Consider the following 22,491-nt stretch of genomic DNA (forward strand, 5'->3'; position numbering starts at 1 on the left):
ATGGCGACGGTTGAACCTACAGTCAGTCCCGTGACTGCGCCTCCCGGCCAGTCGAGCGAAACAGTAACCACAAGGGCCCCAGCTGGGTCGCCGAGGACGCCATTGAATCAAATCTATGCGCTGCCCGCACCCATTCGGACCTTTCCTTTACCTGCGTTCTATCCAAACAACCCAATTTCTCTTTTTCACTTGGTGTACGCCTGGTTGAGACAGGTTCTGTCCCCGCCATCCAAAGAACCGTCTGTCATCCATATTGGAGTATGGGATCCAGATACATGTTCTGTTCATGTTCCAGACCCAGCGTCCATCCGGGCTCTCTGGGAGCAGGGATTCTTTGGCAAAGGAAGTCTGAGTCGTAGTGAGCCTAATTGGCTGAAGAGGGAGCTCGCTCGGCGAGGTTCGCCCGAAGGAAAGACGGTGAGCGAGGTTCGCACAGAGTCGCGTCGTGAGGAACGCCGCCTTGCCAAATGGGAAAGAGCAAAGGCAGAGCTGGAGGCTATTGAACGCCAGAGGCTTGCCGAGGCTGCCCTCCAAACGCCATCACCGGTAACAACCGAACCCCGACCTGAGACCAAGAGTGCCCCTGAGGAAGAGGCCGTGTCTGCCAAGCTCCCCCCGTTGAAGTTCCCTAAGCCTGTGGTCAAGTCCTTCTCGGTGCCGAAACTGAAGAACCCAGTCCCTACTGGACTACCCTCGCCGCCTCTGGAGAATGGAGTGTCCAACGGTCATGTAGCGCACGGAAAGCCCCCTGTCGGACCTGCAGAGATTCTTGCGTTGCCTAACTCGTTGGCGAAGATCAATGGCACCTTGAACAACATGATGCTTACAGAGCTGAGACCACCCACTGGCCCAGCAGAGTTGCTGGCCCTGCCCAACTCAGCAGCAGACCTTGTCACGAAGTCGGGCTTGGCATCCACTGTGAATGTCTCTGGCGAACAGGTGAATGGTGTCAGCCCGATTGATGGCCTCAATGGTCATACAGGAAAGGCGAGTGCCTTTGCTCACAAGGTAGGTGACGCTCAGGAAACACACAAGCCCATCTTCCCCGAGGACTTGCTACCCACACCTTGCTGCACCCCTACCAAACGGTCAGCAACCGGCTCTTCCGTCCAGGATAAAGAAGAACCCTCGCAGCCCGTTGCCAAACGTCAAAAGAGCGTCCGTTTCTCTCCCCAAGTCGAGTCCACCACCTTCAACCGTGGTGATCCGCCCAGTCCCGGTCTCGTGTCACCAGCCGAGCCAGCTGCCAAGTCGAATAGCTTTGCTGTCCCTGCTACCGCTCTGGAGATTCAGGATAAGGAACACTTCCAGCTTGCGCCCGAAGAAGCCTTCTTTCTCGCCTTCTCACTTGGCGCTCTCAAGGTCATCGACCCCAAGACCAAAGAACCAATCTCCAACGAGCGACTGCTCAGTCTTTTCCGCTCCTATTCCTACTTCCCCCCCTCGGCTGGTCTTCGCCCTGACGACCCGTTTCTCGTACACTACGCCGTTTATCATCACTTCCGCTCCCTCGGCTGGGTGCCACGTCATGGCATCAAGTTTGGTGTCGATTGGATTTTGTACCAACGTGGTCCGGTGTTTGACCACAGTGAGTTTGGCCTGATGGTCATGCCTGCTTTCTCGGATGCTCGGTGGGAGGAATACGAACATCAAAAGCCGAAGAAGTCGTGGTCTTGGCTGATGGGTGTCAACCGTGTGCTGTCACACGTCTTGAAGAGTCTGGTGCTTGTTTACGTCGACGTGCCGCCTCCTCCTGTTTTCGATGAGGCGATGAAGGAGGGTGGCATTGCTGCTGCTCTCAAGAAGTACAAGATACGGGAGGTTATGGTCAGGAGATTTTCCGTCAACCGCAACAGATGATGATCTTTTTTTGTATAACCTATAAATGCATTGGGACGGCGTTGGTATTTTCCGGTTAGATTCTGTACAACAAAATGGCAGCACGGAATGGCATGGGAAAAAGGCAGGCAGTAGTTATGCATGGACCTCGGGTCCCAAATCTGAAGCTCGTTTCATCATCTTGTATCTCTTTTGGTGCCCGCCTTCACACATGTTTGCCTTGCCTCAAGAACGTCAATTCCTCTTCCTCCTCCCCACCATCCACAAATCCCTAAACCTCGAACCCTCCTGGTCAACAAGCTCTCTCGGCTTACCATCCTCCACAATCCTCCCCTCATCCATAACAACCACCCTGTCAAAATTCATCACCATACCCAGCCGATGGCTGACCATCACAATGGTATACCCAGCAAACTCATCCAAAATCATCCTCTGCATCGCCTCGTCAGTATCCTTATCCACACTGGAACTAACCTCATCAAGAAGCAGCACCCCTCCCTCTTTTTGCTTCCCCTTGCCTCTAGCACGGATCCGTCCTCTGAGAATTGCCCTCGCCAAGCTAAAAAGCTGTTTTTGTCCCTGAGACAACGTGTCTGATGACATGGGCGCTTGCAGGCCGCCTCGTTCCGAAACAAAGGACTGCCAGAGGGAGACAATCCCCAACACGGAGCGACATTCTTCTTCGGAGGCGAGCCCAAACGGGTCGAGGTTGGCTTGGAAGGAGGTTCCGTCTGGGAGGAAGACTGGGTCTTGGGGGACGGCGATGATGCGCTGGCGGAGGGTGGAGCGGTGGGTTTTGGTGAGGGGGAGGGAGTCGATTTCTATGGTGGAGGCGGGGGAAGAAATAGGGTCGAGGAGGCGGAGGAGGAGGAGGAGGAGGGAGGATTTGCCGCTGGTGATGTTAGCTCATTTTCAAGACTGGAGACGAGTAGAGGGGGGAAGGGGGACGAACCTGCCGCTTCTACCGCAGATGGCCACCTTCTGACCTGGAAGGATATCAATGTTCAGATCTTTGAGGGCGAAGTTCTGGCCTTCTACTCCCGGCTTGCCATCCTCGTCCCCGCTGTAACAACAACTGTCAAGGCTGGATCTGGAAAAAAGCGTCAGGGGGGGGTGGGGGCGGGGGCGCAAAAAGACATACCCATACGAAGCCGACACCCCCGTCATCTTAATCTCCCCCTTCGCCGGCCACTCCTCCCCCGGCAGCAAATCCTCTCCCTCACTATTCTCACTCCTAACCGTCTCCCCAAACGCCTTCAACCGACTGACAGCACCAATCGACGTTTCCAACATGGTGTAAAACCGGATAATGTACGAAAACGCCTCCCCAAAGATCATCAGCGTCACCAAACTGGCTCCAGTAAACGCAGTATTCGAGCGCATCTGCGTCGACAGGGCGATCACCGCCACTGCCAGCACAGCAACAACAATCTGCAGCGTAAAAGCCAGCCAGCGCTGGATCATGGCTAGGAGATACGCCGGTCTCTGAGAAGTGTCGAGGAGGATGTCATTCTTCTTGACAGCCTCAGGCACCCAGCCAAAGGCGCGGTATGTAGCGAGACCTTTGATTGTGTCGATAAAGTGGGAGCTTATTAAACATCAATGTCAGTTATTCATAGTCAAGATTGGTTTCATCCTCAACGCGCGCGCGGTGGGGGGGAGGAGGGGGTACTTACTAGAGCGGGCTCTTGGCCTCCAAATCCAGCAATCGGATCTGTCTCGACGTCCGCAGATAAAACTTTTGAATCCCGTACAAGACCACCGCCAGGAACGGGTAAGCAACGGCCAGATAAGGGGACGCCGTAGCAACCACTGCCGCCATTCCGAGGCAGTTGAAGATGTACAGTATGAGATTGACAAGCGCCATGGGAAGCTGCCCGTCGACCAAAGTCATATCCTGTGAGAACAAGTTGGTCACGATACCAGTATCGGTTGTCGTAAAGAACTTGAGAGGCGCGTTGATGACCGTTCGGAGCGTTTCGAGATGGAGTCTAGCCCCTGATATTGTGATCATGGAGGTAAAGACCACCAAAGCCGAAAGGAACAGAGACATCAGTGCACCCAACTGGAACAGCGCGTATAATACATTGTAGAACGCATTGGACCGCTGTGGCTGAGGCGATGCGACATCTTCTGACCAGAACTTCAGCCAGATTGTGGAGAAGTTGATGCAGAAACCCCAGCCGAAGCCTGCCATGATCAAGACAATAACGCCAAAGAGGTTGAGGCGAGCGAGATAATACCGGTATATCGTGAAGTCGCCCGTTGCCCTCGTCTTGTCCGCTTCTGGGCTGAAGGCCGTGACCTTGTTCGGGGTCATCTTCAGAGCTGTGCTCAGACCTGGTTTTTCCTGTACTGCCAAATCCTCCTTCGAGCTTGCGGCATCGCACTCCTGGACACCCAAGCTGTTGACGTACATGTCATTCTTCATCAGCTCCTGAAAGGTCCCCTGCTCGACAATCCTGCCATTTGAACCCAGTGCGACGATGTGGTCTGCCGATGGTAGGTGTCGGATGGAGTGGGTGCAAAGGACAACTGTAGCACCTCTCCGACGTAACAAGCCATCCGGGGAGAAGACACGGCGAAACACTTGTTCCTCCGTGTCCGCGTCCAGGCCGCTGAGAATGTCGTCAAAAACAAACAACTTCGAGTCCGTATACAAAGCTCTGGCCATCGACACCCTTTGCTTCTGTCCTCCACTCAGGGATATCCCGTTGCTTCCAACATTGGTCTCGTCACCTTGAGGCAGAAGTTCGAGGTCTTGGCGAAGCACGGTAGCTTCAACGACTTCGTCAAATCGTTCTTGATTGAAGGCGTCGAAGCCAATGATGTTCTCCCTGATTGTTGCGTTCGAGAGGTAAGGGGTCTGGTCGCAATACCCAATTTTGCGGAAGCGGCTTGCCACATGAAGTTTACCTCCAAATACAGGCACTTCGCCCAGTAAAGCTTTGCAGAGCGTCGACTTGCCAGAAGCTACGGGCCCAATGACGATGGTCAAACTGGAGTGTGGGATGCGGATATCGATATCATGAAGAGCAGTCTTGTCGTTGTCCCAACCAAACTTGCCATCTGTGATCTCAAGGCCGGGGTCGGCGTGAACCTCAACACTTTCCAAACTCAGCTTTGACGTGGGTGAGCTGGCAGTGCGATCCATAAGGATCTCGGACTCGCGAAAGTCGGTGCGATAATCTTGTGCCAGAAAAGCCTGAATGCGATTCAGACACGTCAAGGCCGCCAGGAAACTTGGGATATGCTGGAACAGTGATCCCAGAGGGTTGGCCAACAGCAGAATGTAGGAAATGGACGTGAAGATCGTAGTCACATCTAATGTCCTGGAGGCGAAGGCAAAGGTTACAACAGGGGAAAGGCACAACGGAGTGTAACCCACTGCCGCTGCATAAACCTGGACGATCCGGAATCTTGCCCCAGCCCCGAGCTCGTCCACCCTCATGGCCTGAATCGACTCCTCAACTGGAGCCGAGAGGCCAGATATCTTGAGGTGCTTCATTTGTGTGATCATGTTCGTGGTGAGTCCTACTCGCTTTTGTATCCTCTCCATCCAAGCCTTTTGCCTAGGGCCAGTAAGCTTGGCAAGGAAGAAGGAGCAGACAACACAAACGCCCACGATAATGACAGGGGCGGTGAAGGCAACCCCGATTTTCCTGGACAGTAACCAGCAGGCAAAGACCACCTCGACCATGTTGGCCCAAAACTCGTGCATCTCCAAGCATCCGACCAGAACGCGTTCGATATCGGCACTCATCAAGGTGAGGGCGGCCGAATCGTCGGCAGCTGAGATTCTGGCTTCGGTTGTCTTTCTGTACACGGCAGCGGCAAGTAGGCCGCGGGTCATGTACATGGCGCGTTCTTGAAAGTACCAGTAAAAGGCTGATGACACTGCCATACCGACATAGATAAGGAGTCCCGCGCCGATCAATCCGTATCCAATGTTCTTCGGACTCTTTTCGACGGGCTGTTCAAGGTATCCCAGGAGTGTTTCGATGAGGAAAGGTTGGCAAAACTGGAAGGCCCCGAACGCAATACGAGGTCCGACGGGCAACAAAAAGGACACAGCCAAAGCTTTCATGACTGCCTTTGCCAGTCCGTGCTGCCGCTTTCCCAGCTTTGTAGCCTCGAGATTATGACCAGCTTCAGCGTATAGCTTGGCAGAAGCGATATTATGGTCTAAGGGGAAGAGATCATCAATGGTGAGGACACCTCGATATCCCTTCAAAAATAGCTTGTTGAGCCAGAAGTATGCACCAAGACCGTAGAGACCTGCTGTTTCCTCGGGACTGTGGGCACCTTTTTCCCATTGTAGAATCCATCTTGACTTGGATTGGGATTCGAGCACAATAAGAAGAGCCCTGATAGCTACGCCAACAGTGAAGATGCTAGCGTAGTTGAGCTCGTCATGATTCGAGGATGCCAGCCATATGGTTCTAGTCTGCGAGATATCCAGGAGAGTGGCGATAAAGAGATAGGCGTTCAAGAAGATGGATGGACGTGGTGATTTGGTGTGTTCGAGGGAAGAGAGTAGAAGCATACAGATACTAGATGCGAGAGCCAAGGCGTCGGCAGGGATGAAGTATATGCCCAATTTCCGTGATTTTGCAATGCTCAAGACTAGCTGGCAGAACACAAAGATGCCGTAGATGGCTATAGATATCTGTTCAAAGAAAGAACTGTCAGCCCATGATCAAACAGGGGCACACTTGGCAGCCGGATTTCTCACCAGCTTCGAGTAACGCAAAATAGCACCTCCAACAATACCTGGCTTGCGGTATAGCTGGACGATTCTTGGTAGAGAAAGTGCAATGAAAATGGCAGCTGGAATAATGGCGAGAAATATCTTTTCAAATTTGAGTGTGAAGTCGAAATCCCCTCGGCAGCCCTGGACCGATGGTCCAAACGACGCGTCGTCGGTACAGGTTGTGAAGTCCATGCTGAATGATGATATCCTCAGGTGGGTTCCCGATCAAGAGCATGTTTCGAGCAATCTCTACAGAGAATACTCGAAGGGCGGTGTCGGCAAAGGCGCCTCAATATCGCGGTTCAATATGGTGGACGCGGGGTTCCTGCTGCAGTCCGAAGTCCAGTGCTTTCCCGTTTCTCGAATTATGCTGCCAAGAAAGGAAGGTAGTTGCTACCTCACGAGATATGCAAGTGCAACCTTCATTTGTTCCCAAACCTCCAACTTCAGCCTCCATTGCAATATGCCATATTTCCGGAAAAATCCGGAAAGCTTGTTTCTTTCTGATCTTCCTCGCAACGCTTGCCTTCTTGGCGAGGGGACGTGTCCGATAGAATGGGCAAAAGCCTGTTGTTGCGCGGTTTGGTCGGTATCCATGGTTAAATGTGATTATGGGGAGGGTTTCGACCGGGGAGGAGGAGGAGGCCTATAATGAGAGGATTGGGGATTTTGGTGAGGCTAGGGAGGAGCCTAAAGAAGGAGGGTTAGGAAGGGATGTTGATGCTGGGAGGTTGTCGCCGTTGGGGGTGGACTCGTTGTGACTTGTTTTGTCTTGTGATCCTGATTTTGTTTGTGCGTGATATGGCCAACATTGCCATGGGCATGTCACCAGCCAGATTTCAGCATGCGGAAGGTCAGTCCAGCCCCCATTAGATATACAGAAAATCTCGAATGTTTGCCAGCTGGAGCTGACACGCGGGCAAGATTACTAGAAGAATTCCGCATTCAATTATGACAGCCAGAAATGCAACTTCGGTAACAAAGAGTTAGCGTACTATCAATTGACCTATATGCTCAACTTCTTAATATATTTGAAGTCCAATCTCCAGCCACCCTCTCGTCGTCGTAGCTCTTAGTACGACACGATGCTCGTTGTTCGATATCAGGAACTGAAACAGAGAATCGAAAGCATGAAGGACCAGCACAAAATGGAGAGATTTCTTGCGCAGGATATCGCGCTATGACAACTCGATCGGTCTATTCACTCTAGTGAGTAGGCCTCCAGCAGATCTGGAGATACTGTATTGTATCAGCCTCCTGATCCATGACCGTTCACCCGAGCCAAATCGCGCAAGAGCAACTGCCTGTGAGTGCAACCAAACAAATAGCGGATAAGGACGGTTTGACGCTCTATCATAACAGGTAACAGGGCGAAATACTCTGGAAGGCGGTGGATTGTACGGACGAAAGCCGAAGACAATCCTGGAACCTGGTTTTTCAACAAAGCAGGACGCTTACGAGTCACTTGCTGCCGAAATTCACTGCGGGTCTCTCAGTTACGGGCGGTATCTTGGGCAGGAGCGATTGATCTCTGACGGAGCCGTGCTATTGTTCCTGAGCTAGTATATATTGAGCGTCTCTTCTGAACAAACTGCTGCTCTCTTTGTTGCCTAAAAGCTTCTCTCTTTCTTCACCAACTCGATCAGAACCAACACCAACAACTCAACCAAGGACCAACAAGTCTATCAATATGGTGCCCACCATCACCCGCCTCGTCGGCTTTCTGGCTCTCTTTGGCGTATGAACATCGTCAGCTAGTCTTCCGGAACAAGTCGCTAATTCGTGCCACAGGCTGTTCACAGTGCCCCCGCTTCCCCTGACCAGGCCACTGTCTCCATTGGCTTGGAGGGCCGCGAGATTGTTCCGGTCCAGTGGAACCTCCCCATCAACATTAACGACCCCAATGGCAAGAAGGTTGCTGTCACCGGTACCATCGAAGAGGCAGTCGCCAGGATGGAAGCCCACTTCCCTGGTTGGAACGAATCTTTTGTGGCTCAGCTGCCCGCCGTCCAGCTGCCCTCGCGCTTCGGCTTTAGGGCGGACGACGACCCGGAGTTGGGCAACGTGGTATCTACTGACTGCAATATTCCCGGGGAGGCGCAGAGCGAGTACCGTATTGGCCAGGGGGTCTCGTACTTGCGTGGCTTGTCGGGCAGAGCGAGCAACAATCCGGGCAAGTGTGGACGTGTCAGCTGCTCCTATCACACTGCCATCTACTGGTGCAATGCGGTACGTTTTGGTCACCCTGTGCTGTAAGCTTTGATGTCTGTTTACTAACTGTAGATCAGGATACGGTCGACAAGGAGGTCGAGTGGAACGCCATTGCTGATGGAGCATATGACGTTTGTAGGAACTGCGAGAAGCAAGATGACAAGGGAGTTTACCATGCCAAGGGCACGGTGACATTCAAGGAGAAGTTCAGTGTCACTGTCAAGGAGGACTGGGAAAACTGCTAAATGCCGATGATGGTATTCGCGGCTATCTGGCAATGGAGGACACTGAGATATTTCGACTGTTGCCATCTTCACAGCAATTCCAATTGTTCTGTGAGAACCTCTAACTCAACTCTTAGGACCCACTGTTCCAGGGGAAGAAATGTATTGGTCTGAAACTAGCTCCGCGGAGCTCCAGGGCTGAGCTAGATTCACTAGACAAAGAGTTTGGCATCGCTTATCTCGGGCCGGGAGATCTTCGTCAAAGTTTTCTCGTCAGAGCCTTTTTTTTGTGAAATGCTGCTTGGCTTTCTGTTGGGGGGACCCCCCTCAAACCCCCACGTCGAGCTGTCGCCCAAGCTGCCCACCTCAGTGCATTGGGTGCCCAAGCTCCCGCCCGTGGTCCACCACCTATGCGGCATTGGATACCTAAGGGGTTGCACGCCGTTAGCGCCCAAGATGACTCCTGAAAAAAAGACTCTGTCAAGGGAAGTTTTCGCTGTCAAACTCAACGAAAGAGAAAAAAAGAAACAGAGACTCCTCGGTTACAGATATCGTCGTCAAATGTAAAAGTAATAGTACCACTTGTACCTCCACGTGGAGGGGGTAATTCGAACGGGGGCCGGTGGAGATTGGGCGTGGGGGTGCGCCAAAGTCTGGGGTAAACTGCCCCGCGCCGCAGAGGCGCCCAGGCCCAGAGCTGGGAGCTGCCCAGATCGGCCCCTGTTGATGGAATTCGATGCTTTATCGTTCTCTCGAAACCTTCGAGCCTGCCATTTAGTTTTCTTGCAAAGCTCGTTCAGATGTCCTTCTTTCGCTGCAGATAGAGAGAGGCGCGCGCTGCGGCCTTGTCCACGAATTTCACGACCCCAAGAATGAGCCCCCGTCTCCAGTACTAGCTAGACGACAACGATGGCGACCCAACAACCTTCTCCCCCGCAGCAGCCTCAAAATGGCATCGAAAATGGCGCCGGCACTCCCACGACCACATACAAACGCGCGAGCCGCAAGGGAGCGCCCCGTCGCTTCAGCTGCCCCTACCCGGGCTGTGACAAGCTCTACTCGAGAGCCGAGCATCTCCAGCGTCACCAGTTGAACCGTGCGATCTGCTATTTCCTGCGCGTGTGCGCCATCACCTGTAGCTGACCAAGACCTCAGATCAGCCCAAGGAGATCTTTCGTTGCGATGTATCGGGTGTACGTTTGACCCATTGATGCAAGACACACAGGACACTGACGATGCTGTGGAACAACAGTGCGAACAAAAGTTTGTACGAGCCGACCTTCTCGCTAGGCACAGGAAGAGGCATTCGTCGTCGTACGTACCCCGAAACCGAATGCCCAGCTTCAGTGCCGTCAAGGACGAGTCATCCGCCGCATCTGGGAGCGCCGTTCTGTCACCTACTCCTGGCGCCGAAAGTCGACCGTCGGTTCCGAATGCCCCTCACGATGCCGCCATCTTGCTAGCCCCCGAGCCGAGACCGCGCCAGCCTCCTACACTTCCAAATCCTCCCGCGCCGAGACTATCTACCCATCAGCCTGGTTGGCATCCCCAAATGCCCGATATGGAGTGTAACATAATCAGGCCTAAGCCAGGGTATTACCCTCGTGAGGAGAGGCCGCCACAGCCGCAGAACCCCGTGTCGTACCGCGGCGTCGACGTCGAGTTTCCCCACGACGATATTTCCCACGAGAATTTTGCTGTCTGGCTGTTCGATCCACACGCCCCTTATGGCGACTTCAGTGTGTCTCACCTCCCGTTCATGGATGGTGGGCTCGAGTCAACTCTGAACAACAACATTCACTACGACTACGAGTCACTGACCAGTGGTGGCCGGTCACAGCTCGAAACCCCTCCCCGCTTCGAGAACGACGAGCTTTTGTCCGAGTTCAGAAGACAGGAAGTATTGCGCTGGTTCCATTCTTTCCGGCAGAAGCAGCCCAAGGCGGAGCCTCTGATTGCCAGTCTGGCGCAGCAGAACAGCAGCGGTGACATGCCTGCACTGAGTGTGGAGATGATGCGCGATTGTCTGCAGGAATACTGGGATCATGTATCTCCTCGATTACCCATCGTGCATCAGCCCACCTTCTTGAGCAACCGCTGTTCAATATTCCTCCTCATGGTCATGATATCGCTCGGTGCTATTTCTCTGCGTGGACGGGACACAAATGGAAACCTGCCAGATTATGGTGGCTTTGCCGATGTCATGATCACCGGCGTGAGATGGGAGATTGTAACGGCGGAGGAAGCCTCCCCACCCGTGGCGCTCTGGGTCGCCCAGGCCTTGCTCTTGCTGGAGTTTTACGAGAAGATGTATTCTTCTCGGAAGCTCCACGAACGGGCGCATATTTACCATTCGGTGGCACTGACACTCCTCCGTCGAGGAAGCCCCTTGATTGGGCGTTCGGGAAGCGAGTCCCCGCCGGAGGTGACCTCAGCCGATCATCCACACGGGGTGAGCCTTGACTCCCATACGTGGTGGTGTCGATGGGCGGAAACGGAAGCGATGCACCGGGTGGTATTTGCAGCCTTCATGATGGACATCATACATGCAGCAATGTTTGGCCACGCTGCACAGATGGCTCCGCATGAGATACGGCTGCCACTCCCCTGTGACGATAATCTCTGGACCGCCTCGAACCCGGATACTGTACGGCAGCTCGATCAGAATCTCCGGATGTATGGTGTAAAGACCATTTCGTTTCTGGACGGCCTGAAGCGTGCCCTTCATGGCAAGGAGGTCAAGACTCATTCGTTCGGCCGGATGATCATCATGTGTGGTCTTCTCAGTGTTGGTTGGCATCTCAGCCACAGGGAAACACACCTCAAATGGCTGGACTTCACCAACCCGCCGAGCGAGACCCAGGACGGATGGAAGAAGATTCTTCTCAAGGCATACGACGACTGGAAGTACAGTTTCGACGTGGCGCAGGGCACGACGGGGAGTCCTGGAGTTGCCACTCCTGTTTCCCAGCCCTCTGGTGCCAACGGCCCCATCCACAGCGCCGCTGTCCTATACCATCTTGCTCAGCTGAGCTTGCACGTCGATATTGTCGACTGTCAGGTGTATGCTGGAGCCAGGCGTCTTTTGGGTAGGAAGGTTTCGGTTCGGGACTACACCAACGTTGTTGCTCGCATGAAGCACTGGGCAACGTTGCCTACCACCCGCCACGCGGTGCTTCATTCCTTCAAGCTTCTTCACCGTGTGCTGGTCGACCCACGGAGAAGCAGCGGGAGCATCAGCAGCAGCGACCGTGACCGCATCGGTCTCGGGGGTGTTCACCTGCCCCCCATCGAGGTCCAGTCTTATTCCTGCCGCAGCGAGCCCGACCCTCACCGGCCATGGGTCATGTACTACGCTGCCCTGTGTATCTGGTCGTTTGTGCGTGCTATCAGCAAGCATGACTCGGTTCACGACATGAGCAGCCATCCTACTTCGCCGTTTCGGCCGCCGAAGGTGTTGCCGGTTAATTATCGGAGAGTGTCGGCTTATTTGTCGAATGTTGCGAATATGAACGAGTTGACGGAGGCTACGGCGGGGACGTTGGTGGATGGCTTGTCGGATTTGTTGGAGGCGCTGCATTCGATTTTTGCGGAGGCGTACTCGGAGTTGTTGCATGAGGCGCATGATCGGTTGAAGATTTGTAAGGAGATGTTGGCTTCTGTTGGGGCGTCTGGTCCGTGAAGAGGATTGGAGAAGATGTGTGTTGGGTAAGGGCTGGAATCCCTGGGGAGGAAGTGCGTATACCCCTTTATGATGTCGACATGATTTGAGATGATGGTACGTCGCCCTCGGTTGAACATGTGGAATATTGTCACTAACAAGTGGATGCACAAGCATTGGATATGGAACATGCATGTATCATCAATTGGTATGGGAAGGCTATGTGTATGACGCCGTGGTTTGGTAGGGCAAAATCAGGTCAGGCAGGTATTGGATGAGGGTAAACAGTCCGAGGCAACCCTGGCTGGGTAGACTCTTTTAAATACAAAGTTTCTTGGTTCAAGTGACTGTCACCCCTGTGAATGAAGTTCATTCTCCTCTGGCTGGCCATCTTATAGGCGGCGGCGGCGAGTTCCCAGGTCATGCATTTGTCTCGATGCCTCTATCCAATTTCTGTCGCCGGAGGCCACGGAGGTAAATGGTCCCGGGGTGTTTGGCATGTCGTGTGTAGGTCTATGGACTTTGGACCGTATCACGGCTTTGATCTTGGGGTGCGTAATTTGGTATGTTGGGATGGGGGCAGAGGGGATGTTCATGAAGCTTTCTTGACTACCCTAGTAGGTTGACTACCCTAGGAGGTCTTCTCACTGCCTATCATGAAAGATCCTTCTCTGGATTTTCGGTCCATTTAGCTTGCAGTGACTCTCACTTCCAAAATCCCTTCACAGACGGGTTAGAATACCCCCAGCTTCTTTCCATCTATTATTTCACGCAGGGGCATATAACAGGCCACATATCATGGTCAAAGCCAATGCAATAGGTGAAAATGGCTGAGGCTTTTCACCTGTGGAGACCTGTTCATTCAATCTTGGCCATTTCTTCCACAGGCGCCATGGCGGGCAGCGCTTCTGGATCTAAGCAATCCAAAGTCTGGAAACCGTAGATTCGGAAGGCTTATCTTCATTCATGCCACTGAAAACTTTACATCAGCCACCAGAAAAAAATGTCTCGCATTAAAAAAAAAAAAAAAAAGAGATTCCTTCCTTTTTTTCTTCGTCGGAAGCAGCGTCCATCCCATCACCAACCTCGGCAGAACATCCGTAACGTTCGTCAACCGACAACATCAAGTGTCAAGACAACATTCGTTCGAAGAACAGCAATCAATTCATCACTACCTATTCTATCCCGGTATATTGCGTTGTTCCACCACCGTAACAATGCCCAAACCCAACCCCAACCGCGTCACCAAGCCGACCAAGTCCACCAACCCACCCCTCACTCCCGCCCTCCGCCGCCCAACCCCCCTCCTCTCCCACCTCACCCCAAAACAACATTCAGCCACAATAACCTCCCGCCTCTCAGGCACCCCCGCTACAGGCGTCATCCCCCAGGGTTACAAACACCCCATCTCCGACCTTAGGTACGACCTACCCGAATGTACCTGGGATTCCCTCCTCGAATTCTACCGCCAAACCCAAGATTCCTACATCATGGAAGAAGAGATAAAAGCCGAAAGCGCAAGGCGCAACATCATGGGTGAACCCCCCTGTCCGAAAACACCAGAAAGGGTTGTCCCCCCGACTTACGATCCAGAGTATGCCATGCCAGATTACAGTTTCGGGGCGATTCTGGAGAGGTATAAAAGGCAGAAGGAGGAGAGTTTCGTCACGGAGGCGGAGATCAGGGAGGAGCAGAGGGGGAGGTCGGAGAGGGCCGGGAGGTGGCGGATGGCGAGGAGGGAAGAGGAAAAGGAGGTGGGGGCGATGGGGGGGGAGCAGACACCGCGTGCTAGTCGGGATGGGTCTTTGTCTTAGGAGGGCAGAGGGACGCCAATGGCGGAGGGGAATGGTAATTACCAGCTGCAGCGGCAATGTCGGTGTGTGATCAACCCCTCTCCTATGCCTCAGCAGGCTGTTGCTGACCGGCAGGGATACCACCAGTATGCTCGCCCCCCTGCCACCCCGCCTGGCGGAGAACCGGATAAGGAGACGGTAGAGTGGGATGAGTGGATGTGCGGACAGCTGGCGGCGTATTTACTGAATGGCACGCCCGAGTGAGGTGTCCAGGGGGATAGTGCGAGGAGAGAAGAGATCTGTCGACAGCGAGCGGGATTCGGTTGTATCAACACCCGAGGGCCAGGAGAAACCTTGGAAGCTTGGAGTCTCACGGTTGTAGTGTAAGTTCCAGCTGGTGAACGTTTCTGTGTTTGAGGCTGTTAGTGGCGCCGGTTTGCGCGCCGGTTGAGCCTGAGGCTCGACGTTGAGCTGTGGGTGGGACTGGAAGAAGAATGTGGAGGAAAGGTTTTTGCCAAAGGGCAAGGCTAGCGTGAGATTGCGTGGACGGTTAGGGTGTGACTTGCGGATTCTGGGGTTTGGTTGTTGGACAGGCTTCATTGTTGGATGGTACGAGTTGGTCTAGATGTGGAGGTTGGATGAGATGGTTTGGGTTGATGGAGTTGGGCTTAGTGCAGTGGTGCTTCGGTTTATATAACTGCTCAGCCTCAGCAATACAACACACCATGTGGTTTGGCAGGGTTATTTGTTAGTTTCGGAGTCTTTCCCACGTTTCTTGCGATACCCCTGGTTTTCTTTGTAGTGTTGATGTAGTTCATCGTCACACTATATCAATAGGAACAAGGTTTGTTCCAAAAATTATTATATGTGATAATGATATGTAATGAGTGGCTCGTGATGATCATCCTGACAAAATGAAATAAAGAAGATTTCAAGAAGGAGTGTCCGTAAATCTGACATATCCTATATCCATCCATCCATCCCAACCAGCGGTCTCAGGCTCGTCTCAAGATGTGATCATCAACCCATACATTCCCTATTCACAGTTCCCCTTATTCACAGTTCCCCTTATGCACAGTTCCCCTTATGCACAGTTCTCCCAGTGGCTTGTGCGCTTCAGTGCTCGGAGCCTTGGCCCGTTTGGTTTGAGGAGCATTTAGCAAAAGCTGCCCAAAACGGGTCCCAGAGCAGGGAGTGATTCGACGCAGCCGCAAAGCTGTTGAATGTTAGAGACAAAAGAGCTAAATATCGGCCAACGAAGAAAGGGCTTCACGTACAGGAGCGATGTTGGTGACACCGCCAAGGCAGGCTGCGATATTGCTGAGGCTCAAAGTTGGAATGGCACCAAGCAGGCAAAGAGCCTGGAAGAGAGGGATGCCGACGAGGCTGTTGACGCAGGTGTTGACGTCCACTGGAGTAAGGATGACCTGGTGGTCTACAAGGACGGGGGCAGTGTCCGTCTGGGCGGGGGCAGCAAGGCCGGTGGTAATAGATACTGAGAGGATGTAGGTACTGTTAGTAATGATGTTGTTGGAAAGGTGGTAAAGACAATTGAAGGCTTGAGTGCTTGATGGAAAGAAAAGAGTTGACGTGTTGTTCAGGGATGGCGTGCGCTCTTTTATAGTATTTTCCGGTCTCCCATCATCGGTCTCCCTCATCGGATCCTGTCCTCCCATGGAGGTGAAGTCGGATACGGAGCAGAGCGCAACGTGACTTCGGTCATTGGTTCAGCTCTCTTCGACTACCACCATCCTTTGGAGTTGATGTCGGAACGCACATCTCAAGGGGGTTCTGAACCCCACCTCGCATCATGAGGTGCCTTCGTTTCCAAGGCCTGCACAATCACAAGGCGGTCCTCAACTGGACTATCGACAGCGGCAAGTCGACAACACTGTGTGGTGGACGAAAGCAACCCCTCCTGCAGGACGCATCTTTGTCAAGGACAACTTCCTGAACTTGACTTCCAATAGAATTCTGAGAAAATCCTACAGATTCGTTAAGGCCATCTATCTTCACGCATATACTGTCCCTATCTGGTAGTGATAGACAGCATAGCAGGGAACAAGACACTCGGTGAGCAACCACCTTGTGAATAGGGGGGTGCCTGACAGGGCAAAAGAAAACAATGACACTTCGGCTGGGGTCGGCGGCAGCTTGCACAGAATGGCTCGCTTCGGCACGAACAGATGAAGGAAGTCGGCCGGCAGCGTGGCCCATGGGGGGTGGTAATCCGTCGGGATCAGCCGCCATCATGGCCCATCAGATACAAGTTACACCAATAGATACATCATAAAACCGCTCTAGGCCTCGTCAGCAAAATATGGCAGAATTCGACGATAAAAGCCGGAAGCACGGCAATTTGCCGCCGCACCAACAAACAAGCAAGCACGTTGAGGGCCCTCATCCATGCAGCGGCGGTGTGTTGCAGAAGGCTGCTTCTTTTCTGGAAGTGAGGCCAGCCAAAATCAGTAGTCGAGGTCCCGTCACTCACCACCAACCAGCTTCCGGCTCAGCGCTTGCCAGTCCCAGTCTCGCCAGGCCCTACAAAATTTCCATCGAGTTCTATAAAACATTGGACGACACACATTCTTGGCGCGATCCCTATTCTTGTTCTTGGGACATGTGGCTTTCATACCAAGAGGAAGTTGGTGTATGAACTCGGTTATTTCGGGCTTGGAGGTGAAGAAGTCTGAACCCTTCGACACCCAACAAAGCCAGGAGGAAGTGAGGATTCTACACCCTCATTAGCATCCTATCTGCAAGCCGAGAGTCTTCATCTGTTTGCGTACACTTTTAAGAGATAATACCCAAAAAAAACATCCCCGCATGCTTCTCATGTGGACAATCCGAGACCCTTCTTTCCGAGACCTCCGCTTGCCGCCTCAAACAGTGTGCAACAGCAGCAGCAACTGACATTAAAATATCATTGAGCTGGCGGCAATGGACGTCGAGTGCAGAGGTCCAGACCGAAATCGACCGATTACTCCTTGATCTCGCGTTTGTGAAAGACACCTGCAAAAGAACGAAATCAGCAACTTGAGCAAAAGCTGGATTCTTGATGAGCATCAAACAGGAATCAAAAGTCCAAGCACCCAACATTCGGATTTCCCTTCCTGACAAACCCCAAAACCTTCTCCCACCAACAATCCTCCACACTATCGAATCCTTCGTGACAACTTCCCAATCTCACTCGGACGAAATTCCCCTGGCAAGAAAAAAAAGCACACCTACCATTGATCTCAGGCATCCAAGAAGCCCTCTCTTTGCAAAAGAACTCCCCCTTTGGCGGGATATTTTCTGGCTCATCAAGAGACCCCCACATGACATACCGAAACTTGTCGGCTGCTTCTTTCTGCCATTTCTCGATTAGTCCATTGTGTACGTAAAGCCATCCTTCAGTATCATATCTCCCGCAAAACATCGTGATCCAAAAAACCATCTCTGAAGTCCTGACAGTCAAGTTGGCTGTCCCATCACTCCCCCAAATACGGGATGCAATCAAGAGGGCGAGAAGGTACTTACACCATACTCGCAAATAAAAACCCCACACTCCCCGCAAAACTCCCTCGTCACTCCGTTTTGCTGCGTGTACTTCTTGAGCGTCTCTGTCCCTTCATTGTACGAGAAAGCATCCAAGGCAACCTTGGCTGTGAGTCCGTAATTTGTCCCAAAGGCTCGCTTGCAGGACTTGCAGTGACAAAGTGTTGTCCGAGCATCTTCCACCGAGTTGAGGGTGAGGGTGTACTGGACGGTTTTGCAGGTGCAGCCTCCTTTGAGTTGGGTCTTGGAGTGAGAGGAGGACATTGTGCGTGCTTGAGGGTAGAAGTTGATGGGGTGGTGAGTGGTAATCTTGGTGGTGGTGGTGGTGGTGGTGGTCGGTAAGAGTAGTAAGCGTGGGGTGTAAGTGGTGGTGGTAGTGGTGACTAGTGTGGACTTGATTCGAAGGGGGGAGAGGATGCAGGTGCGCATTGATGAGTTGCCAATTCCTGGGAAAGAAAAGAAATGGATGATTGTTGATGGCTGGAGAGATCAAAGTCGCGTGGCTTGTGGGATAGGGGGCCTGTGGTGGGTGGTGTCCTTTTGTGACGTCAATGATTTCGCTGCTTGGTTGAAGTGAGTACTTTCGACATCCCACTTCTCTCACAGTCTCACTCATCATCCCTCCTACCTCTCATGTCGAAGACCCTCTTCCTAATTTGCACCTGGCTCTTCAAATTCTGGTTTCTCTTGCATTTTGCATGCCATTCATCGCATAAATCCCTCTGCTGATCAACTCTGTCTTGGAGTTGCCAATTCATCTCTTCTTAAATGGTAGTCACGATACTATATACGTCCAATCAGAAGCCCGATTAGCTCAGCTGGTTAGAGCGTCGTACTAATATTCCTCTCATATATTTGAGGCATATCAAGTCATGCGAAGGTCAACAGTTCAATCCTGTTATTGGGCACATTCTTTTACCATTTTTATTTTACTTTTGACTTTCTATCAAGTCATTAATTATTTTTTATAATTCTGATAATGAACGCTAATGCTATGGTTTTGTTACCCCATCCCTCATTTTATCCTTCCCTTACTCAACAAGCTTGGTACCCCTGATGACAACACCAGCCTTGACAATCTGGCCGTTACCAACATCAAACTCCTTGAGCAAAGCCAAGTTCTCCGACGCAAGGACCTCCTCAAGAGGCACCTCAACAGCGCCAATCTCGTTTTCGCCATCCATCAGGGCAATTCTTACAGGAGCAGCACCTTCGATGCTGCCAGAGAGAGGAATGCGGAAAGTATTGTCAAAGTGAGGGTTCTGGATATCCTCAGCGCCTCCCGGAACATCACACTTGACGACGGTCTGGAACTTGTGCGCGCCCCAGGTGATGGCGACGCTGGGCTTGAGCTGCTCGCGAGCACCCTTGAGGTTCTTGACAGCAGCAACAAGGACGGCGAGCAAGCCCTTGATCTCTGCGGGGTTCTCATCGCCGATGATGCTGGTGGCATCGGGGATGAATTGGTAGTATTTGCCGCTGACAGTAAGCTTGCCCGCGGTCTCCTCGCCCTTGTGCATGAGGGTAAGATCCTGCTTCTGACCATGAGCCAGGAGGAGGTTCCTGACAGTGATGGTGGCGAGGCCAATGTCATCGTCGGAAGCGGTGTCTGAGTCCTTGACATCCAACGCCAGCAACTGATCGTGATCGGAGACGATAAAGTCTCTGGTCTCGTTCCACTCGGGGTGGTGGTTGTCCTTGACCGTGGCTGTCTTCCAGCCGGGAGTCTCGCCTGAGAGGGAGGTGGTGACGTAGCAGTCTGGGACATCGTGGACGAGCTTCTTGAAAATGTTCTTGGACTTGAGCTCCTCGCCAAAGTTGCTTCCTGACTCGATGGTGAGACGGACGACACCGACTGGGAGCTGGTAGGTCTTGAAGTAATCGTTGAATGGGTCAAGCTTCACGAGGAAGCGGTTAGGAAGGACGGCCATGCCGGCAATGATGGACTGGACGACCTTGCGGACGCAAGAGTCGATGAAGCCAAGATTGGCAATGTTGGCGCCATCTGTGTAGGTAAACTTGAGGTAAGGGGGGTTGATGAAGGAGACTTGGGCGGCGCCAATCTGCGAGTCTGTTAGTAAGGCATGCCTAGACTTGCGCCAAAGAACCTCGGTCAACTTACAAGAGGGATCACATTGGTGATTGGGCAGAGCAGGATAGATAGTCTGCCACTGAGCTTGACGTGCTCAACGCCCACCTTAGGAATCATCTTCCCGTCCATCTCGATATCGCAGTTGCCATCCCAGTTGACATCCAAGTCCAGCTTGATACCACCGTTGTCAACCTTGTGCACATCCACGTTGGAGAAGGTCATGGGCTGAACGCCCAAGTCAATCTTGGCGAAGTGAAGTGTGTTCAGGGGAGCAGGAAGCATCTGCGCGAACATGGGCTCAGCAATCTGCTTGATCATGGCGCCACCGGCAACACAGATGTTGGGCCATAGGTGACCAACGAGGTCGTTCAGGAAACCTGTATGTTTGTCAGTTGAATCCCGAGTCTTGTTTGTGGGTGGAACATGACATACCCGCTGACTCGGGACCGCCAGAGGCAGTGAGAGTCTCTACTAGGGACGCCATGGTGTGTGATGTGTGTGAGACTAGGGGACCGTAACTAGGGAATAGGCCGCAACTAGCAGAGTCAACTGTGAAGAAGTTAAAATATGGCAGAAACACAGCAACGAGTTGGGCAAACGTATCATATATACCCAAACCGGGTCTGGCTGTGCACAGCAACGCGAAGAGGGAGCAGGAGGAGGGGCTGCGGGGTCCTGGGTCCCGCTGCCTTGGCATCCGATCAGTTGTGGACTTTCGATAGCAATCGCTTGGCGGTGGGGTGATACGAGTGACGTCAAACTCTTGCCATGCATACGGTGACGAGTGGTTTTTTCTGTTTGGACTGATTTCAACAAATCATTGAGGCCAAAACAAGCACAAGGGCCAAGATCCGGTCATCTTGTCTCATGGTTTCAGGTAGGAATGTTGGGCTTGGAGGCACGCTGACGTTGCAGCTGGGGAAGTCGGGCAGTGCAAGAGCAAAAGAGCTGAAGGTGGAGTATGCCGAATTCGGAAAAGTGAGGGTATTCCCAGCTGAGTCAGGAGTGGGGATGTTCGTTGTTTGCGGAGGCCGCCGCCAGGCCACCCCCGGTGGACGGCTCAACAAAAAATGGAGAGACTCGTTTGCTGCGTGTTACTGATTTTTGCTGATCTCATAAACAAGCAATCAAGAAGCTTCCCATTCGGCTCTTGAGGAGCGGCCTTCAAACGACCCGGAGATCGTGACGATAGCAGCGTCTAATCACGGTGTGCTGCGAACAATCGTCCCTATCGATAAGGCCCAAGCATATGCGCCCAACGGTCGATCGATTGGCGGTTTAGCAGGGGTTATTGAGGGGAAATGCGACCTGAATTCAGGGGTTCAGGGGCGAGTGAGAGGTAGGTAATAAACAACACCAAGCATACAACAGACTATGGAAGTTTCGCGGATAACCACAGATCAAAAGTTCAAGATTTTGGGACAAGTTCAATAATTTGTTTAAAAAATACGATTAAGATCATTGATCAGATTCAGGCTCACATTCTATTTTTAGAGGCCAGCTCTTCATTATCTCCAGGAGTGGTATTTTTGGCAACTAAAACCTACCTTGCCAGTGTCTACTGTAGACCGAAGAAACCAACAGGAGGAGGTTGCGGGACACGGCCACGCCATGAGTGCCCCTCCCTGACGAGCTGCTGACGAAGCTGGTCGAGGAGATAATTCTGCTCATTATTACGAGGGGGCGCAACCCAGGGTGCAAAATATGTACCATTAGCATTAGGTGGGAAGGCCGCTCGCTGCTCAAAATCGGTCAGCTCGAGAGCACCGCCAGCGGAATGAAGCAAGATATTCCTGACCTGAAAGTCATCATAGCCCTCTTGCCGAAGCTCAGTGATATGTCGGGCAATGTAGTTCATTCTGTCGACCCGACAGTTGTGGCAGAAGTTGGGGATAGACCCCTCATCGTCTTTGGTAGGGGGGATGTTGATGGGGGAGTAGGTCTCCACTGGGAGGTCCCAGGCATAGGCAGGGTGTGTGCAGCCGTTGGAAGCAACCTGGCTCGTAGTATACACCAATTTGTGTCGGCAGGTGGGGCAAGTGACGGCCTTACCGGCTTCTGTCAGATGTTTTTCCCAGCGCCCGTAGCAAGCCTTGCACATCATGTGCCCGCAGAAAAGAGCTACTCCCGGGTGGGCATTGGCAATATTTTGTGGAGGAGTGGCAGGGGTGAGGATCTCGTCCTTGTCGAGGCAGATGACACAGTGCACAACAGGCGTTGTGGTGGCACCGGGGTAGTTTCCGAGACGGTTTTCCTGAATCCAAGCCTTGAGTGTAGGCCAGTACTGAAGCTCTGCTCTTTGAGAGGCCATTTTGATGCTAAATCGGGTTTCTGGAAAAAGACGTTAGTTGGGTAGTAGTCTGAGTTGAGACGTTACC

The 22,491-nt window shown here is 52.6% G+C and overlaps 10 protein-coding genes and 1 non-coding gene across 11 annotated transcripts; 7 read left to right on the forward strand and 4 right to left on the reverse strand.

Annotated features, from left to right (window-relative positions):
- On the forward strand, positions 1-1,860 carry SEN2 (tRNA splicing endonuclease subunit sen2; the record flags this gene model as incomplete). The annotated part of the gene is made up of 1 exon (XM_062876498.1): positions 1-1,860. The coding sequence occupies one exon, from the start codon at positions 1-3 to the stop codon at positions 1,858-1,860; it is 1,860 nt and encodes a 619-aa protein (XP_062735094.1).
- A 36-nt stretch (positions 1,861-1,896) lies between these two features.
- On the reverse strand, positions 1,897-6,912 carry QC761_207550 (uncharacterized protein). The gene is made up of 4 exons (XM_062876499.1): positions 6,575-6,912; positions 3,516-6,508; positions 2,792-3,424; positions 1,897-2,731 (listed from the first exon to the last, which is right to left on the reverse strand). The coding sequence occupies exons 1-4, from the start codon at positions 6,782-6,784 to the stop codon at positions 2,074-2,076; spliced, it is 4,494 nt and encodes a 1,497-aa protein (XP_062735095.1). The 5' UTR covers positions 6,785-6,912; the 3' UTR covers positions 1,897-2,073.
- A 164-nt stretch (positions 6,913-7,076) lies between these two features.
- Positions 7,077-8,155, forward strand: QC761_0039510 (uncharacterized protein; the record flags this gene model as incomplete). The annotated part of the gene is made up of 2 exons (XM_062872341.1): positions 7,077-7,445; positions 7,962-8,155. The coding sequence occupies exons 1-2, from the start codon at positions 7,307-7,309 to the stop codon at positions 8,153-8,155; spliced, it is 333 nt and encodes a 110-aa protein (XP_062735096.1). The 5' UTR covers positions 7,077-7,306.
- A 127-nt stretch (positions 8,156-8,282) lies between these two features.
- Positions 8,283-9,048, forward strand: QC761_207555 (uncharacterized protein; the record flags this gene model as incomplete). The annotated part of the gene is made up of 3 exons (XM_062876500.1): positions 8,283-8,330; positions 8,384-8,821; positions 8,881-9,048. The coding sequence occupies 3 exons, from the start codon at positions 8,283-8,285 to the stop codon at positions 9,046-9,048; spliced, it is 654 nt and encodes a 217-aa protein (XP_062735097.1).
- Positions 9,049-9,936: 888 nt separating this feature from the next.
- On the forward strand, positions 9,937-12,709 carry QC761_207560 (uncharacterized protein; the record flags this gene model as incomplete). Its single annotated transcript, XM_062876501.1, has 3 exons — positions 9,937-10,123; positions 10,183-10,220; positions 10,280-12,709. The coding sequence occupies 3 exons, from the start codon at positions 9,937-9,939 to the stop codon at positions 12,707-12,709; spliced, it is 2,655 nt and encodes an 884-aa protein (XP_062735098.1).
- A 1,196-nt stretch (positions 12,710-13,905) lies between these two features.
- On the forward strand, positions 13,906-14,502 carry QC761_207562 (uncharacterized protein; the record flags this gene model as incomplete). Its single annotated transcript, XM_062876502.1, has 1 exon — positions 13,906-14,502. One exon carries the CDS (start codon positions 13,906-13,908, stop codon positions 14,500-14,502), a length of 597 nt encoding a protein of 198 aa, XP_062735099.1.
- An 827-nt stretch (positions 14,503-15,329) lies between these two features.
- QC761_207570 (uncharacterized protein) lies at positions 15,330-18,699 on the reverse strand. Its single transcript, XM_062876504.1, has 5 exons — positions 18,004-18,699; positions 17,713-17,833; positions 16,259-17,493; positions 15,565-16,194; positions 15,330-15,532 (listed from the first exon to the last, which is right to left on the reverse strand). The coding sequence occupies exons 1-3, from the start codon at positions 18,448-18,450 to the stop codon at positions 17,462-17,464; spliced, it is 600 nt and encodes a 199-aa protein (XP_062735100.1). The 5' UTR covers positions 18,451-18,699; the 3' UTR covers positions 15,330-15,532; positions 15,565-16,194; positions 16,259-17,461.
- Positions 15,705-15,980, forward strand: QC761_207565 (uncharacterized protein; the record flags this gene model as incomplete). The annotated part of the gene is made up of 1 exon (XM_062876503.1): positions 15,705-15,980. One exon carries the CDS (start codon positions 15,705-15,707, stop codon positions 15,978-15,980), a length of 276 nt encoding a protein of 91 aa, XP_062735101.1.
- Positions 18,700-18,824: 125 nt separating the features above from the next.
- On the forward strand, positions 18,825-18,929 carry QC761_0039570. The gene has a single exon. It is a non-coding gene; the product is annotated as a tRNA-Ile (tRNA).
- Positions 18,930-18,935: 6 nt separating this feature from the next.
- On the reverse strand, positions 18,936-20,914 carry QC761_207580 (uncharacterized protein). Its single transcript, XM_062876505.1, has 3 exons — positions 20,546-20,914; positions 20,144-20,490; positions 18,936-20,084 (listed from the first exon to the last, which is right to left on the reverse strand). Exons 1-3 carry the CDS (start codon positions 20,808-20,810, stop codon positions 19,053-19,055), a joined length of 1,644 nt encoding a protein of 547 aa, XP_062735102.1. The 5' UTR covers positions 20,811-20,914; the 3' UTR covers positions 18,936-19,052.
- A 757-nt stretch (positions 20,915-21,671) lies between these two features.
- Positions 21,672-22,424, reverse strand: QC761_207590 (uncharacterized protein; the record flags this gene model as incomplete). Its single annotated transcript, XM_062876506.1, has 1 exon — positions 21,672-22,424. One exon carries the CDS (start codon positions 22,422-22,424, stop codon positions 21,672-21,674), a length of 753 nt encoding a protein of 250 aa, XP_062735103.1.
- Between the last annotated feature and the right edge of the window lie 67 nt (positions 22,425-22,491).

Source organism: Podospora bellae-mahoneyi, chromosome 2 (assembly GCF_035222275.1).
Source record: "Podospora bellae-mahoneyi strain CBS 112042 chromosome 2, whole genome shotgun sequence".
NCBI classification, from domain to species: Eukaryota; Fungi; Ascomycota; class Sordariomycetes; order Sordariales; family Podosporaceae; genus Podospora; species Podospora bellae-mahoneyi.

Coding starts and splice junctions, on each gene's coding strand:
- QC761_207550 (XM_062876499.1), bottom strand. CDS start 6,784: ATGGACTTCACAACCTGTACCGACGACGCGTCGTTTGGACCATCGGTC. Junction 6,509..6,574: donor TTTTGCGTTACTCGAAGCTG/GTGAGAAATCCG, acceptor TTCTTTGAACAG/ATATCTATAGCCATCTACGG. Junction 2,732..2,791: donor ATCTGCGGTAGAAGCGGCAG/GTTCGTCCCCCT, acceptor TAACATCACCAG/CGGCAAATCCTCCCTCCTCC.
- QC761_207570 (XM_062876504.1), bottom strand. CDS start 18,450: ATGCGCACCTGCATCCTCTCCCCCCTTCGAATCAAGTCCACACTAGTC. Junction 17,834..18,003: donor TTTTTATTTGCGAGTATGGT/GTAAGTACCTTC, acceptor GAGAAATGGCAG/AAAGAAGCAGCCGACAAGTT. Junction 17,494..17,712: donor TTGGATGCCTGAGATCAATG/GTAGGTGTGCTT, acceptor GTTCTTTTGCAG/GTGTCTTTCACAAACGCGAG.
- QC761_207580 (XM_062876505.1), bottom strand. CDS start 20,810: ATGCCAAGGCAGCGGGACCCAGGACCCCGCAGCCCCTCCTCCTGCTCC. Junction 20,491..20,545: donor TGGCGGTCCCGAGTCAGCGG/GTATGTCATGTT, acceptor ACAAACATACAG/GTTTCCTGAACGACCTCGTT. Junction 20,085..20,143: donor TCACCAATGTGATCCCTCTT/GTAAGTTGACCG, acceptor ACAGACTCGCAG/ATTGGCGCCGCCCAAGTCTC.